Raw genomic sequence first — 17929 nt, 5'->3', positions numbered from 1 at the left:
AGACAGTTTTTGTTCTTACAGCATTTTGCATTAATTATGTCCATTATAGAAATTTTCTCTGTAAAAAGTTTTCAGCTCTCTGAAAGAAGTAATTCCTATTAAGCATGATAATTCTAAGAGCTAACAAATATTGGGAATATGGCTTTTCCATATCTGAGCAGTCAGCCTTTCCTTAAAAATACAGATTGCCAGATTCCTACACTGGCTGGGGAATTGGTACTTTTACTAAAGCACTTCAGATAATTTTTATCATCAGTCAAGTTTGGGGGAAAAATGAGCTAGTTTATCTCTACATTAAAACACTATTCAGTTGTATGCATTCCCAAACCCTAAAAGAATCAACGCTTTTCAAATAGCTAACATTCAAGTAAACAAATCAGGATGGATCAAATTATCTACTTTGATTTAAAGTTTGGTTAATGGTGATCCAGGGCGTCTAAAAAATATTTCTGTGATGTGGCATAGGAAGACAGTTCCAATTTCTTGATTTCTAATCCAAGTGTTAGTTTTGTTGAAAATGAATGATTTCATGGGTAAAACTTAAACTTGCACAATTCTTTTTTTTTTTTTTAAGTAAACTCTATGCCCAGTGTGGTGCTTGAACTCACAACTGAGCCAGCCAGGCTCCCCAAGTTCTTTAAAAAAAGTTCCTGCACAAGGAACTCCCCAAGTTCTTTTAAAAAAAAAAGTTCCCCAAGTTCCTGCACAGTTCTTAAAGAATTTGCTTATTTGAGTATTTCCCAAGATTGAAATGCCTCAGTGTTTCAGTGCAGCCAGCTCTACCCTAGTGGGTACTCACACTGGTGGAGGCAACTGCTTCCTGCACACTCTCCATAATGAATTCCTTAGTGATCCTTCGAGAGGGCAGCTCATTGAAGAGGGAGTTGATTAGGGCCACTTTAGCTGCATCCCGTCTGGCCTCAGCTCTACTTAGGCAGCACTTAAGAAGAAAAGAGAAAAGGAGTTATTACAGGATTCAGCATCTCACCATTTTTTTCACTGCCTCAGTGGATCTCTGGACATTTCCATTCATACATTTACTCTCTGCACCTATTCTTCCTTACTCATTGCTAATCCCCTGAAGATCATGAGATTATCTTTCTGCCCTAGAGTCCATGAAAATGTCTTGGTTGGTCTTCCATTGATTTTTGTCTTATTTTACTGTCATTGAATGTCTACTCTGCACCAGAGGCTTTGAAAACTGTTAATAAATAATAATAAAAGTAATAATGGCTACTACTGTGTACTTGGTGATTACATTTGTCTTCAGTGCCTTCCTCAAATCCTTATTTCAGAAGGAGAAAAATGTAAGGAAAGAAGGAAAATGGGAGATATATATTTTTTTAATTTTTATTTTAATTTTATTTTTGAGAGAGACAGAGAGACAGAACATGAGCAGGGGAGGGGCAGAGAGAGAGGGAGACACAGAATCCAAAGCAGGCTTCAGGTTCTGAGCTGTCAGCACAGAGTCAGATGTGGGACTCAAACCCATGGACCATGAGATCATGACCTGAGCCAAAGATGGACACTTAACCATCTGAGCCACCCAGGTTCCCTGGAGATATTTTTAACAGAATAATTGAAAACAGTTTCCAGAGTTAGACTGCTTAGATTCAGATTCAAGCTATGGTACTTATTTGCTGAAAGACTATAGGCAAGTTAGCCCTTTCTGTGTCTCAATTTCCTCCTCTGTAAATGGTAATAATAGTAATTCCTATGTCATCACATTGAGGATAGGCACAATTAGTTAAAATAGGTAAAATCCTGAGAACACCTGACACATGGGAATATATCAGTCTTATATGTGCTTACATGTCCAGGTTAGGACAAGGGAGCTAATGTCAAAATCTATTGTTTTTCTTTTCCAGCATTTATCCCCCACTTTCCTTCTAATAACCATTCCCTGATATTCTTGAGGATCACCCTTTCCACCTTGCTCTCAGTCCACACAGTTTGGGTGGGATATGTCCTGTTTGGTCTTTCTGAAGTTAGGAACCATAGGCAGACTATGATTAGCAACTCATTAAAAAAAATAATAATTCCTCCTAAAAGTAATATTGCTCTCCATTCTCCTAACCTCACTTTCCTGTGGCTCACATGGGTCATTCAATGTGTCTTGATTCTTTTCTATCCTGTTTCTTTTGTTGTCAGCTACAACTCCTCTTATTCAAATTCTGGCTTAGCATGGACCCTGGGGGTCCAGGTATAGGGATGAAGCCCTGTGAGAACTGCAGTGTCCTTGGAGCTCACTCCTACTGGAGGGTGTGATGCCATTTCTCCCACAGGTTCCTATGAACTGCCAAGGGTCGTAGAACCTACTCCAAAACTCCTGGTGGGAAACAAGCCCTGGGAAGAGAAGCCCAGAAGCAGGTCCTGGTCAACAACGTGGACAGTCACCTCTGGCTCTGCTACTTCATGATCACGAGACCCGGGCTTCCTAAACTTTGGGACGTATTTCCTCACTGGACAAATGGGGAGGCCAGGCCCTCTGGTCTCCAAGGCTCCTACCACCTAAAATGCATGCTTCTCAGAATCAGTAGTGGTTGGTGAATGATGTGAAAGAACAGGGAAAATACCAAAGATCCCAATTTATTTTGTAGTTTTGTAGCCTCAAGAATTCACTAATTCCACGGGGAAAAAGCTAAACCCCCTCAGTTTGCTTTCCACACCTCCCCACCTCTACCTCATCTGCCCCACGCTGAGTATGCGGACACTGACTGAGGAACACTTCAAACTCGTGCTCTTGTATCTTCCAGAGGCTGGCCTCTCCTCTCCATCTCCACAAACCCAGTACGAATCCCCTGAGGTCAGGCTGCAGCCCCTGTGATTTTCCCACTGCAACCTCCCTCTTTGGACAGTTGAGACAACTATTGTAACGATCCCGTACTTGGCTACGGATCACTTCTTCCTGCCCCTCTCCCAACCTCCAGGCCTGGGAAGGCAGCTTGTATACTTCTTGAGCATCCTCCAGAGTGCCTGCTCCCAGGGTCAGCACTTGGAAGTGCTCCACATGGTTAGGGTCCAGATGAAATAACGACAAAACTTCTGAAATAGAAACGTGACCCCAGGGAGGATGGAAAAAACGTGCAGTAGCCTAACAAAACAGCAATTATACACAGCTATTTTAATTTATAACACAGAGAGAATTCCAATATCTCCTTTTAAATAAAGAATGGTGCTGGGGTGCCTGGGGGGGGGCTCAGTTAGTTGAGCATCTGTCTTAAAAAAAATTTTTTTTACTGTTTATTTAATTTTGAGAGATAGAGACAGAGCGTGAGCAAGAGAGGGGCAGAGAGAGAGGGAGACACAGAATCCGAAGAAGGTTCCAGGCTCCGCGGTCAGCACAGAGCCTGACATAGGACTCGAACTCACGAGCCGTGAGATCATGACCTGAGCCGATGTAAGACGCTTAACTGACTGAGCCACCCAGGAGACCCTGAGCATCTGTCTCTTGGTTTTGGCTCAGGTTATTATCTAACAATTTGGTTTGTGAGATTGAGTCCTGCATGTCAGGCTCTACACTGACAGCATGGAGCCTACTTGGTACTCCCTCTTTCTCTCTTTCTCTGCCCCTCCCCTGCTCTGTCTCCCTCTCTCTCTTCTTCTTCTCAAAATAAATAAATAAACTTAAAAAAAAAAAAAAGAATGGTGCTAAAGTTCTAAAATATATATGAAAGTGATTTGGGGTTTTTCCCCTTAGAGTTGAATGACAAGCAAGAAGTCTTTGGGATAGCTTCAGGCAGCAAAAGCCTTTTAAGATTTAGCTCTCTCCTGAGGTTTCGGCTACTTTATTCAATTAGGGGGGTCTGGACAGATAGGTTGATTTTATGGAACACTGAGTTCTGAATCAGTGGGCTTTCATGGAAGCTCAGGTGTTACCACTTCCAGGAAGTTTTCCCTGACCACTCCAAGGTGAGGGTGGGAGGATCACTGTTTATGAGAGGCATTCACCACACTGCCATGTAATTATCTGCCAGTGCTCTGCCCCATAACCCTAGGCGGTAAGCATCCTAAAGGCAGAGTCGGTGACTAAGTCATCTTTATGTCTCTGTACTTGAAATATAGCTTGTTGAATGACATTCAGCTTGTTGCTGTACTCAGTTGAATACAGTCTAGAAAATTCAACAAGTCTTTTTTTTTTAATTTTTTAAAAATATTTTTATTTATTTTTGAGAGACAGAGACAGAGCATGAGTGGAGGAGGGGCAGAGAGAAGGAGACACAGAATCTGAAGCAGGCTCTAGGCTCTGAGCTGTCAGCACAGAGCCCGATGCAAGGGCTTGAATTCACAAACCCACGAACCATGAGATCATGAAGTGAGACAAAGTCAAACACTTAACTGACTCAGCCACCCAGGCACCCCAAAAATTCAATAAGTCTTTAAGGCACCTGACAAAATGCTCAAAAAACCCTCAGAAAGAAGAGAATTAAATACATGTACTTATTATTTTAAAAATCCCATTTCAATATACCCTGTATGGTATGTATAACACAGTAATATAAAAATCTATTAATATGTGAATTTCTGAGCGATAATTGCCATTAGTTCAGGCACTCTAAGATTACCATTTTTGCTTGAATGTAGAATATGTTTATTATTCTTTGTAAAGTCAGTTTCCCATCAGAAAGCAAAGTTTTTGCAAATATTACCTGACATCTGTAGGAGTATCCCATTTTAATAGGAATTTTCTTTACAAAATCTATAATAGAGCCATTGGGGGTTTTAGAGTTTAGAGAAATTAGATTCAGATCTGGGCAATCTTAAGAAACTTTATATAGCTTTCTATCTAAATAATAGCAATTTAAACTGTCTTTCATAGAGAGAGACCTAGTAAACACTACTTAGATAAAAGAAGCTATCTATTTTAAATAAGACCAGCTAAGTAGTAGATCAAAGGCGCCACATACATTTACAACCAAATGGCACTGCTTTTGAGATCAAAGTGCTGCTGGGCTGAGAGAACAGAAGAGCCTTTTCCCAGAAAGCATGAAAAAGGACTACGGAGACTTCACCAATATCAAGATTTTAAAGCAGACACATGTCTTTACTTATTTTATTGTTTCAATGTACAGAATCTTTGGTTAAAATGGGGGAGAAAGTGTACCAATTAATAAGTACATAAAATAAAATAAATTCTGAATCATCAAAAGGCTTTTCTTGCTATTGTTCTTTGCATTTCTAAAAGACAAGTACTTCAAAATGTCTATAATGTTAACCAGCCGCTTTCTTCTAAAATTTAGAGCTACAAATCCAAGCCAGTAAAGGCTGCATATTTTTCTTTAGGGATATTTAAATGGGATCTCTCAAACCATAAGGGCCTGCACTTGGGCAAGAAATGTAGCCAGAAGCAATCTGCTTGGCAAATCTACATCAGAGTGTGGATTCGGTTGTAAGAATAGGCACCATTACGGTTACCATCAGTAGGAAATGCTGCAAGAAAATAAAATAGGGTAAGTTACAGGACACTTTATTCATGTGTCCAAATTGGTCATCAAAGACATCAGTTGGAGAGTGAATGAAGTATGATGTTATTTCAAAACAACTTCCTGCTACAATTAGACTTCCCAGGTTGTATGGCTTATTCTCAGTTTTTCAGCCAGACCCCAATCATAAATACAGATTCGTAAACCATGCCTTATCCGCTAACCATTCTTACTTGTTAATATAGAGAGACAACTTCTGTCCTTTGCACTTTGTTAAAGTGCAGAGCTGGAATATTTAATAGTTGAGATAGTCAGCTGTGGATTTCTTGGGCATGTGAAGCCACATGATTTTCAAGCAGCTAGTAGACCCCACTCAGACATTTATCTTGATGCTCAGATGCCTTTCATTTGTTGATACATTATAAATCACAATAATCATTTCAAAGCCTCCTGGCTCAAATCTAAAATTAAAGCAAAAAATAAAAAATAAATAAAAGAGTGCGGCAGTGCTGAGGAAAACTATTGGAAGGCAGTGGTACCCAGCCCCAAGATAGCTCCCCATGATCTCTGCTCCTGGCATCCACACCCTTATGCAGTCCCCTCCCACACTATTCCAGGGCTGGTGTATGTAACCAATAGAATGTGACAGAAGTTATATGGTATGTCACTTTCAACATTAGGTTATAAACAGGACTGTGGTATCTGTCTTGGTAACACTTGCTTTCTCTCTTAGATAGCTTTCTCTGGGAAAAGGCCACTGCCATGTTGTAAGCAGTGCTACAGAGAAACACACATGGTAGGGAACTAATGCCTTCTGCCAACAGACATCTGAGTGATATTGGAAGTTGATCCTCCAGAACAGATCAAGCCTTCAGATGACTTCAGCTCCAACTGACAGCTTGACTATAAACCTCCAATATGAGAATATGAGTGTAAGTTTTGAGGTAATTTGTTACCCAGCCATAGATCACTGATATAAAGGCATTTCTCTTTGTTATCTTATTTTGCAGATAAGGAAACAGAGGTCATATCCCAAGGTTATATAACTTAAAAAGTGACGAAAAAAAGATTAAACCCCAGGTCTCCCTGACTTGAGAGCCAAGATTTTTAACTACTACACTATTGTGCTTGTCACAGAAATGGTCACACACCTTGGAATAGATGGAATAAATAATTTAGCTAAAATCTCATAGCACTCCTCAAATTGATATAGTTCTTTAGCCAAAGCTCCTATTTTGATACTCTTTGGGTCATTTTGACAAAAGACTTTAAGATTGTCTCCTCCCATCCCCGCATGACAAATTCAACTTCATTCAGAACAAAAAGCCAAAGAGGAAGCAGTGTGCTGTGGCAAGCAACTGTGCTTAGTGAAGAGGGGAATGTGCTGACAATTATTCTATATCTGCTTCCTTTCTACTGTCCTTTTGGTGCTTTCCTCTAACTGGACAATAGGAAGAAGAAAAATGGAGAGAGAGGCCAGCTATGATTAGATGAGAAGATCAAATGTCATCCCTTGTAGGAAATTTCTAATGCTGGCTGGAAGTTACCCCTTGATGAAGTATGGGGCCAAGAGAATTTATAATTCTACCACATATGAGTGCTCAATAATTTTAAGAAGTGTTTGCTAACTCTTCAAGAGAAAAAGTCATTTAAATTAAATGTCCCCAACTCCATTAGATAAGAAATTACCCCAAGACCAGTTCGTTCTTGCCTTATATTTTATTTTGCATGCTAGATCACCAACAAGCCACTAAGAGCCCTAGGTACACTGTGAAGATCATTGATAAGCCTAGGCCAGGATCTGAACCAAGAGTTCAGAAACTTTAGTGTTCATAGTAAGATCACTGGGGGAAATGGTTAAACATGCATGTTCCCAGGCCCCAATCTGACCAATTTAATCAGTTTCTTTAAAAGGATTGCAGTGGGGAGGTCTGCATTTTAACTTTCTAGGTGATTCTGAGGCAGGTGAATCCAGGACTTCTCTTGGAGGCTTCTGTCCCATTAGTGTCTCATTTGTAAATATCAGGGTCAGAACCATGATTTTGTGGGGCCTGAAGTTCACACAATTTGGTGGACCTTGTTTAAGGAAAATATGAAATTATGAATTTAAAAAGTTGGCACTGTGATTTGGAAGGAACCTAGATAGAAGCTTCACTGGCTTCATGGTTGAAAAGTCTAAGTCTCTCCTCTACTATACCAAAACATTCTATACTTCTATACTCTGGTCACCAACACAACTATTTCCCCCATGCAAACAAATTCTCTGACACCAGCTGGATGTCCTACATTTTAACATAATTCTTAAACTATCTACCTGGAGATAGCATCACATCCCATAGATTAATGGCTCTGTCCTACAAGACTGCTCCCACTTCAGACATCAATAGCAAGTCCAGGTTGTCACCTAGGTTTCTGATTAACCTGTTAAAAATGAGTAGTTCCCATTACTCCCTCCTCTTCTATCATTTGCTAGAACAACTCTCAGAATTCAGGAAAATGGTACACTTATTAGTTTACTCATTTATTATGAAGGGATACAATTCAGGAACAGCCTGAGGAAAAGATGCATAAGGCACAAATGTGGGAAGGGGCTCAGAGTACCATGTCCTCCCCAGGTGTACCACCTTCCCAAAACTTCCATATGTACACTAACCTAGAAGCTCTCCAAGTCCCATCACTTAGGATTTTTGTGGAGGATTCATAACATAGGCATGATTGATTAGATCTTTGACCATCAATGATTAAGTTAATTTTTAGCCCCTCTCCTAAGAGGTCAGTTGCTTGGTCTGAAACTTTCAATGTTCCACTCATTTGGTTGGTTCCTTTGGCAACCAGCCATCATCATTAGGGGCTTTTCAGAAATCACCTCATTAACATAAACTCAGGTGTGGAAGAAAGGGTTTTTTTGTGAGTAATAAAATATACCTTTTTATTCTTACCACTTAAGAAGTTCTCAGCATTTTAGGAGTTTTGCGCTAGGGACCAGGAAGGATAAAGACATATGTGTTGAAGAAATATGTATTTCTTATTATAAATCACAATATCACAATAGGAAGTCCACCTCTGCTATCATCAAACTGTTAATTTCTCACTAGTGAAATTGCTTCTACCAAAGAATCAAGGAATGCAGTGTTCAGGTTGAAAAAAAAATTCTTTATGATAGTTCTAAAATTAGGCCCTTAGGAAGTATATAAGCACTGCTGATTTAACTAAGTGAGGTCTCCATTTTCCTTTTCGCTCAGCAGTTTTTATTCCTTCCATGATAATTTCCCAAACTGTGGCACTGTACAATGGCAAATTATTCAACCAAGATTAATTTGTGAGTCAGTAGGTTGTCCTGAAATAAAATAGTAACTTACCAACTTTTTAGGATGTACAGAAGTTCTTAAGTAAAATAAAATTTTGGGTGTCATGTACATGTTATTAAAATAGAAATGCCTGGGGTGCCTGTGTGGCTCAGTAGGTTAAGTGTCTGACTTTGGCTCAGGTCGTGATTTCACGGCTCGTGAGTTGGAGCCCCGAATCGGGCTCTTTGCTGATGCTGATAGCTCTCGGAGGCTGGAGCCTGCTTCAGATTCTGTGTCTTCCTCTCTCTCTGCACGCCCCCCCCCCACCCGCCAACCTCTCAAAAATAAACATTAAAAAAAAGGGGAAAAATAGAAATGCCTAATAAGAAACGAATTTTAATGTTAATTATTTATTAAATACTTTACAAGTATTGATAAATGTGTTACTGTTCCTAGAAACCTGGTTAGGCTGGCACAATTTATACTCTGAACAGTTACTTTCCTGAGAGCCTTCATTTGATTAATAATTTTCCCCATGCTTAGTATTAGAAAATAGGAAGAATACATGGGTTGAATGGCTGTTTCTGGACCTCAAGATGTTACTGTACATACATCTCAACTACAGTGTTTTCCATAGGAAAGCACGTGGAAAGACATCAATATAAGTAACTTTTTTCCATCTTAAACATCAGACTTTTTAGGATTTTTCATATATTTATTTATTTTAATTCTCCTGTGGCTTCAAGTTTTGTTTTTGTTTTTTTCTTTTTTGAGAGAGAGAGAGACAGATGGACAGACAGACAGCATAAGCAGGAGACAGGGCAGAGAGAGGGGGGACAGAGGATCTGATGCAGGCTCTGCGAGGACATCAGACTTCTGTCTGCTGGGTGACTGAGCCACCCAGGCACCCCTTTCATATTTGTATTTGAAAGACATCAAGAAAAAAAAATGGTTTGTAGGTCCAAAATGTACAAAACCAAGTTAGGCACACTTAACTCAGTCCCTAATAATGATAGCCAAGGAGTTGAAAAATAGTCTATTTAAGAAATTAGATTTTTGAATAAGAACAGTAATAATAAATGTGACAGATCGAATCTACGTATGAATTCAGACCTGAAAATGTTGTCCCCCTTGGGGTCAAGGGCAGGTCAGTGTTACTTAGGTGTCATTCCCTGAATGGCACATTTACACAAAGGATGTCCTGAGCTGGGACTTTGCAGGTGGCAAAACCAAATAAACTGACTGAGAGGTGAGAATTCTTGCCCAAGTCCTTTAGGCTGTCAAGTCTGTCATTCAGGTGGTTGGAAAAATTTTGCTTTTGGGAATCAGAGTTCAAGTCTCAGCAAGCGACTTGCAGAGTTGTGTGTGTATGGCCTGCCAGCTCTGGTCAGTGTCACCAACACCTCTGTTTCATCCTGACAGCAAGGCATCAGCACAAAGAATGCCGCAAGCCAGGCCCTGCTGCTAATTGTCCCCTTTTCAGTTCTTTAAGAACTTGACTGCCCTGGTCTAAGCATGAACATTTGCATGTGTTCCAATTTATCTAATTGTGGATATATTAGCATTTTTTCTCCTTCCAGATGGTGATGTGAAAAAGGGCAACCGTTGAAACTCAGTCACTCAAGTTAATATTGCGTCTCTTTCTCTGTAGGTCAGGCTGGCTGCAAATATGTTGGGAGCAATTTGGAACTCTGTGTGTGCTGGGAATCGGGGTCTTTGCTAGGTATGGGGGAGGGGAGTGGTCTGGGAGTCCAATTTTCAGAGAAAACTCACCAGTTCCTGTCAACTGAAAGAAACATTTCATGCACATGGTGGGTCAGAATGTTATTTTTATAATATAAACCACCTGGCCTCCTCCTAGTTTACCTCTGCTGCAAATGCTATTCTACACACATACCTAGACCAAGGTCCCTGGTAACTATTACAAAACCATGTTGTGTTTTGCTCCTTGCATTTTTTTCTTTCCCCTTTTTTCTTTTATTCCTTTGCTTTTTTCAAGTTCAGGTGAAGACAAGATGAATTGATCAGGGCTCAAAGTTTTGGTTTATTTTTATAGTTGCTTTGATGTAAAAGGACTTGGCTCTGATTGCACTGAGAGGGATGGAGGGGGGACGGGGCAAGATGGAGTCAGCTTTTCTTCCTCACTCAGCAACTCAAGAGACAGTATCTTCCTAAAGCTCATTCAACTAGGGGCTTGGAGACTCCTGTGAAGATAGTCCCAAGTCTTTATTTACTGTGGATTCTCTTCCCAAGCATTTCTTTCACTGCACTCTGTTCTATTTGGAGGCCAAGCATCTCTGTTCACTTTGCTCACTAAGAAAAGACATAGATTAAAGTCAGGGAACAGGGCTGGGGAATAAATACAACATCTCATTAAAACAACATGCACTCCTGGGATGCCTGGGTGGCTCAGTCGGTTAAGCATCAGACTTCGGCTCAGGTCATGATCTCGCAGTTTGTGAGTTCGAGCCCCACGTCTGGCCCTGTGCTGACAGCTCAGAGCCTGGAGCCTGCTTTGGATTTTGTGTCTCCTCTCTCCCTGCCCCTCCCCCATGTCTGCTCTGTCTCTCTCTATCAAAAATAAATAAAATGTAAAAAAAAATAAATAAATAAAAAACAATATGCACTCCCAGTTTCATGGGCAAGTCATTAAAGTCTTGACATATGACTTTCAAATGGGAAGGGGCTATAACTAGCCTTCCTATCTTTGGGTCTCATTAGTTGCAACACAGGATGCTTTCCTGTGGAGATTTCTACCAGGAAATGCCTCCTTTAGAAGTTACGTTACATTGCATGGTGTGTTGTGCATTTGGGTCAAGGTGTACAAGTCTGGAGACAGAGAAGAGAGGTCATGGATGATTTCAAATAGAAATACTTTGCATTACAACAGCTTTAGTGTAGGGTAAGAGTCTCAATTTTCTGGCAGGAACTAAATCTTTATTTGGGACACAGAATGTTAAGGCTAGGCCTTATTTAATAAACAGTGAAAAAAACATTATGATTCCATTTCACCAAGTCTATGAATTAATCATATTTTCTATCAGTCCATGTCTCCTGGTAAAAACTTACTTTTATAAACTTAGTTTGTTGTGATTTAAATATACTTTTAATTCCGTGGACTTTGAGAAGAATCATTCAATGCATGAAAGTGTAAAACATGTGTTTTATATCTGATAATACAGGGGAAGTATGCTTACTTCCATAAGTAACTAAAACACAATAAAATCAAACAGTCCTCTCCTTCTTTTAGGCCATATATATCTTGGAAAAGTAGTTTTTCTAGGTATCTTCACAGGCAAAAGTTTTGGTGTGAAAATTAAGAGGCACAAAAATGAAAAGCCTTTTAGAGACAGAGCTTTGCTAGGAGCTCATCTGCTCTGTGTGTTCCTCTCACATCTCTCAACTGTGCAGCCGTGTTATGCAACACCAAATATTTGTTGAAAAAAAATCAATCAATGGCTTGCCTCTGGAAATATGAAATGTCTCAGTTCTGTGGGGTGGTTGGCAATACACAAAACAGCCTAAATACCTGAACCATGTTTAACACCTATATTTATTTTCTGTGAAGAAATTTTAACAACAGCAAAATGTTTATGAGAAAAAAGATATGATACCCAAATGGCTTAGTGTCCTGTACTTCAAATAAATCGAGCTATCACATCAGTGTTTTAGCCAGGGGACACATTTTTTATTCAATCCCAACTTACACACATAAATAATTGCATGGTCTAGTACTACACTCAAAGGAATTTTTGGTTTTTATTCCAAATAAGAATGAAGTTTCATTAATCCATATCACTCTAGCAGGCTACCTGGAAGGCCACGTCACTGGCCGGAAAACAAAATTTGAATCAAACCTTTTAATCAAAATAGAAAATAAGATAAAATACTCAAATAAGTTCTCCTTTTGCATTTGAAAACAGAAACAGCTGCTGAAGCAGTGAGTGGCTTTCCTTCTGAGTTCATCAAAAGGGGAGCCAGACGTTGATCTGATGGCCTCTGTGTTGCTCTTATTGTAAAAAAATGGAAATTACTGCAAGTTTTCATGGTCATGATATGTGGCTAGGGAAGGATTAACTGCCTAGACGAAAATGGCATAAAGAAAATATGTCCAAAATGCATGAATTCCTACCTAATGCCTGTAATATTAGAGGATGGTTTCTGTTATAAAAGACACAATAAGAACTAATGTGTTTCAATATAACTTTCTAAAAGAAAAATAATTTAATATCAATAGGTCATTTATTCATTGTTTTGAAATTCAAAAATGAATCATATTTTCACTTCTCTTTTTCTAATACATAGTAATTAAGGAAGGCATAGTTTAAACAAGATTATGGCTGCTGTCTTTCCCTCCGGCTCTTTGTTTTTTTGTGGCTTGTGGTGTCAAGACTAACTGAAAGTTCTTTAATTAGTCTTCTTGGACACAAGCCTCCCATTTACTTCAGTGGGAGGTTTCTTTGCATAAAACCAGTGGTTTGTGTCCATCAGAGCCTTTTGACTGCTTTCCTTTGATTAATCAGAAAACTAAAGCTAAGTCTGAATACCATTTTTCTAAAGAATGAATGGGCATAATCTCTTACAGCTTTCATGAAACCAGAAGGATTAATCCTTCAATCCAGTCCCATACTCCACTTCAAGTATTTTCAATTACTTGGCACCATTGGAGGTGACGTCCATGGCTCAGTAAGAAGGCTACTGCTGGCATAATGGTTTCTCCATGTCTCAGCACATGGTCTTGGCATTAATAATCCATCATGAAATGATTTGCAGTGCACAAGGGTGACATTTGATTATGTGAAAAGCATTGCAGGAATGAGCATGTAGGCTCTTACTGGCCAACTGCTGGCAAAAACATGATGAAATGTTATATGGTGAAAATAACATTTAAGATGGTTTCTGAACTGACAAAGAAAAGGGTAAGGACATTGCTTTAGGAGAAATTTTCTTTCTTTTTTCTATTTCCTGGTTTTCCTTTCTCAAATCATATTTTGGAAGGCCAAATGGGTTAAGGGACCAGATTTGTCAGCCAATCACCCAAACACATTTTCAAAACATTTGATTCAGGAAATTCTGCATCTTTTAAAGCAACGATGTTAACAATCCTCCTGAGAACCTTAAAATATAATGATTTAAACATAAGGTAAAGGAGACTCTGAAATGATTAGAGAAATCACCAAGAGGCTTCCCTATTGAAGAGTTCAGTTTTCTCATTTTGTCTTCTATTTTTTAAAGACCACAAGGAGGATGTTGAATGTACTATCTAGGGGAAGCCCTATCATTTTAAGTAGAAATTTATGAGATGATTGGGAAATTCATAATTCTCAGTGTAGTGAAAGCAAAAAACAAAAAAAAGAAAATTTGAGTTTCTTAAACTCATGTGCTCTAGACCCATGCACTGATCTGTCATATACATTATATTCTAGATAGATTATAATGAATGCACTTATTACATAAGGACAGACATAATGAACACTTGGGTGAGAGGATGGCCAAATCTTGCTTATTCATGGGCATGGGTATAGGGTGGAAGGAAAGTTATTACGCATAAATTAAAGTCAGAGAGACTTAGATGGTTTTTTACAATAATATCTTTAAATTAAGCCACAGATATGAACATAATAATATTATCTGATTTTAATGTTTCTGACTTTTCCTTGCCAGCCCACCATCTTATAGTTAGGTAAAATACCTTATTTGATATATTGTATTGCATATAATAATATATATACTATTTTATATATCAATGAAGAGTGATCGTATACAATAATGGACAAATATAAACTTCAGTGATTTCTTTAAGTTTATTTTTGAGACAAGAGTGTGAGAAGGGGAGAGGCAGAAAAAGAGAGAGAGAGAGAGAGAGAGAGAGAGAGAGAATCCCAAGCAGGCTCCACACTGTCAGTGTAGAGCCCAACGTGTGGGTTGAACTCACAAAGTGTGAGATCATGACTTGAGCCTAAATCAAAAGTTAAATGCTTAACCTACTGAGCCAGTGAAGCGCCCCTAAACTTCAGTGATTTTTGAGATTTTTTATTCATTCATTTAGCTATTCCTTCAACAAAATTTATTAGGCATTACTATATGCAAAGCACAGTGCTTGGAGTCATAGGGATAGGATACAGAGCCTATCTCTGAGGCATTTACATTTTATTATAGACTGTGCATATACATATAAGTATATGCATATAAGTAGTAGCTAGAAGAGGTCAAGATATAAATGAAGAACAGTTAGGCTGAAGCATTGAGTGTCAGAAGAGGAATTCAGGGAGATAAAGTTGAAAGGGAAAGTTGGGGTCCAGTTTAAGGAATTTAAACTTTATTTTTTAAAAAAAAAAATTTTTTTTTCAACGTTTATTTATTTTTTTGGGACAGAGAGAGACAGAGCATGAACGGGGGAAGGGCAGAGAGAGAGGGAGACACAGAATCAGAAACAGGCTCCAGGTTCTGAGCCATCAGCCCAGAGCCCGACGCGGGGCTCGAACTCCCGGACCGCGAGATCGTGACCTGGCTGAAGTCGGACGCTTAACCGACTGCGCCACCGAGGCGCCCCAGCAATTTAAACTTTAATAAGAAGGTAATAGGGAGCCACTGAAAACCTTTTTTAAATTTTAATTTTGAAATAATTGTAGACTTATAGAAGAGTTTCAAAGATAATACAGAGACTTCCCAAAACGTAGTCAATATCATCTAAGTTTTTTTAATATCATCTAAGTTTTCATGTTTTTCAATATAATTGTTTATGTAGTATTCTTATATTATACTCCTATGATTGCATTCCTTTTATCATGCTTAGTGTAGTATATGCTTTGTATTGTTTCTTACTCAGAAACGCCAAAAATGTTTTTTAATAATCTTTTCAAAAGAATAGTTCAGTTTTGTTGACCAGGTTTGCCATTTTTGCCCTATGACATCAGTTCCTCCAAACCTATCTTACATAGAAATTCAATCTACATTAAAATAAAACCAAAAACTAAAACCCAAACCAGTGAGATCAATTACAAATCTAGTATCAAAAAAAAAGGCTCTTGATCCATCTGTTAAGCAGAATATTTTCTCTAAGTCCCACGGAACTCTGTGATTCTTTCATCATGATCCTGTTTGGAATATGGTAGGCCATTTCCATATTATAGAAATTTTACATTATAGAAATGTAAAATAAATTTTCATTTCTATATGAAAATTTGTGACTTCTTTAACTCAAAGAAAATTGTTTCTGTTATATATTTATTCACCACTATTTCCTTTGTCTCTTTCTAGAACCCTTATGAGATTAACGTTTGCCTCCAGGATTTATCCCCTTATCTCCTGTATTAATTTTTTTCCCATCTCTTTGTCTTTTTGCTCTATGCTGTAGAACATTTACTTTACTAATAAAATCTTTACTTTGTCATCCTTTACTAATTTGGCTGTGACCTATGTCCACTCATCTATTTACTCCTCTTTTATTTATTTATTTATTTTTATTATTCTAATTTGGCAACCATATTTTTAAATTTCTTGTTCCCTGCCTTGTTTCATAGCTATTTCAAGGATAAATATCTTTCCACAATTTTCTGAGGATTCTCACTGGAATCCTCTCTTATGTCATCTGTTGCTTGAATTCTTTATATTCTTACGTTTGTTTGACTTGGCCTTTCTCTTCTGTTTTTAGTTTTCCTCAGATGTTTGGTGGTCTTTAGACCATTTACATTCATGGACAAAGAGATTCATTCAGGTGGCTGGCAAGACCTTGTTCTGTGGCTGAGTAGTTCTGCCACAGAGCAAGTTCTGCCTAGAAGGTCTCCTCTGAATGAGAAGTCTGATGGAAGCTCTGTATGAGTAGGCAGACTTCACCTTAGAATGCTCAATGATGGGCCTGCAGTTTCACATGATTTGGGAATCCCTTTCTCAGTTGCTGCCTTTCTTCCCCTTCCCCTCTCCCTCATCCTTGTCTAAGTATCTGTGGTTATGTTAAACTCTGTTTTGAGGCTTCTAGACCTGCCTTCAAATCATCTTCATTAGGCAACTCACTGTCATTAGTCAGAGGTCAAATAGAGATCCACTGTTGATCAATGTTCAGGGTAGGAGAAAGCAAGACCTCCGTAGCGGGCTGGGCCAGAAGTTTTGAAAACAGTTCCTGAAAATTACTGTCATGCTACTGTCAGAATAATCCTTCTGAAACACATTTGAATGTATCAGTCTCCTGCTCAGAATCCTTCAGGGGTTCTGATTGTATACAGAATAGAACCTGTTCTCCTTTGCAAAGTATGAAGAAAATTTATGGTTTGATATGAGTGCCTATTCCATCATCTCCTACCATTTCCCTGCCACAGACACACTTAGGCTTCCCAAAGTCTGAAAGTGCTTGTGGTTTTCTCTTCCTCCAGGCCTTTCCACATACTGTTCTGTATGCTAGGAATGTCATGTCCCCTGTGTTGACTGGCAAAGACACCCTCATGGTTTGGGTCTATTTATTAGACTCACTCCATAAAGGTTTGAAATAACAAGTAATAGATACACAGTAGCAGGATAAAATAAATGAGTAAGGCACACTAGGTTCAAAGGGAGAGTAAAGGTAGAAATATAAATAATATCAAGTATAATGTTAGTCCTTAATTACGTGACATTAAGTTTTGTAGACTCACACTGCAAAGAGGTACACTGTAAATTTGCCTCTGGGGTTCCTAGTTGTCAAACCTAAGAGGGAAACTTGAATGCTTGTTGATCATATAGTTCATAAACTATAATTAAAGCATTTTTGCCAGTTATGGAAAATTGAGAGAGAAAGTTACTGCATTAAAGGAGTACTTAGAAAGGTGATTGGTAAACTGAGAAGTTTCTTCTTTATGTTTTCATTGACCCTCATCTATAACTATTTGATTACTATAATTTTTTTGCACACTTATTTCTTCAAGGTATGGACTATATCCTCATCACTTGGCCCAATGCTTGGTATTTCCTAGTCAATGAATATTTGTCATATACACTGGACAATCATAAGTTGATGGTTAATATAGGCAATGTTTTTGTGTGAGTTGATATACAACTAGAAATGCATCATCATTTACGTTAATCATAAACAAAATAAAGATTTAACCAACTAAAAGAGCCTTTATAATAATTACCAAAAAATACTTAGAATACCTAGTATGTGCATATAAGTATATTGCATATATATCTGATATGACTCCCAACTAACACCACGGATATTATTCCCCATTTCAAAATCAGTGAAAT

At 38.5% G+C, this 17929-nt stretch overlaps 1 protein-coding gene across 4 annotated transcripts in view; it reads right to left on the bottom strand.

Moving 5' to 3' along the window:
* Positions 1–17929, bottom strand: part of LIX1 (limb and CNS expressed 1) — a 58894-nt gene that overhangs the window by 14752 nt on the left and 26213 nt on the right. For all 4 annotated transcript variants that reach the window (XM_086692687.1, XM_086692750.1, XM_086692802.1 and 1 more), the window contains one exon: positions 800–940. In XM_086692687.1, the coding sequence (XP_086548813.1) occupies positions 800–940 (141 nt within the window). The remainder of the gene's footprint in view (positions 1–799; positions 941–17929) is intronic.

The sequence above is a fragment of the Puma concolor genome, chromosome A1, assembly GCF_028749965.1.
Source record: "Puma concolor isolate L17-30 chromosome A1, mPumCon1.1.hap2, whole genome shotgun sequence".
NCBI classification, from domain to species: Eukaryota; Metazoa; Chordata; class Mammalia; order Carnivora; family Felidae; genus Puma; species Puma concolor.
The sequence above is the reverse complement of the archived record's forward strand: the minus strand, read 5'-3'. Positions and strand labels throughout refer to the sequence as shown.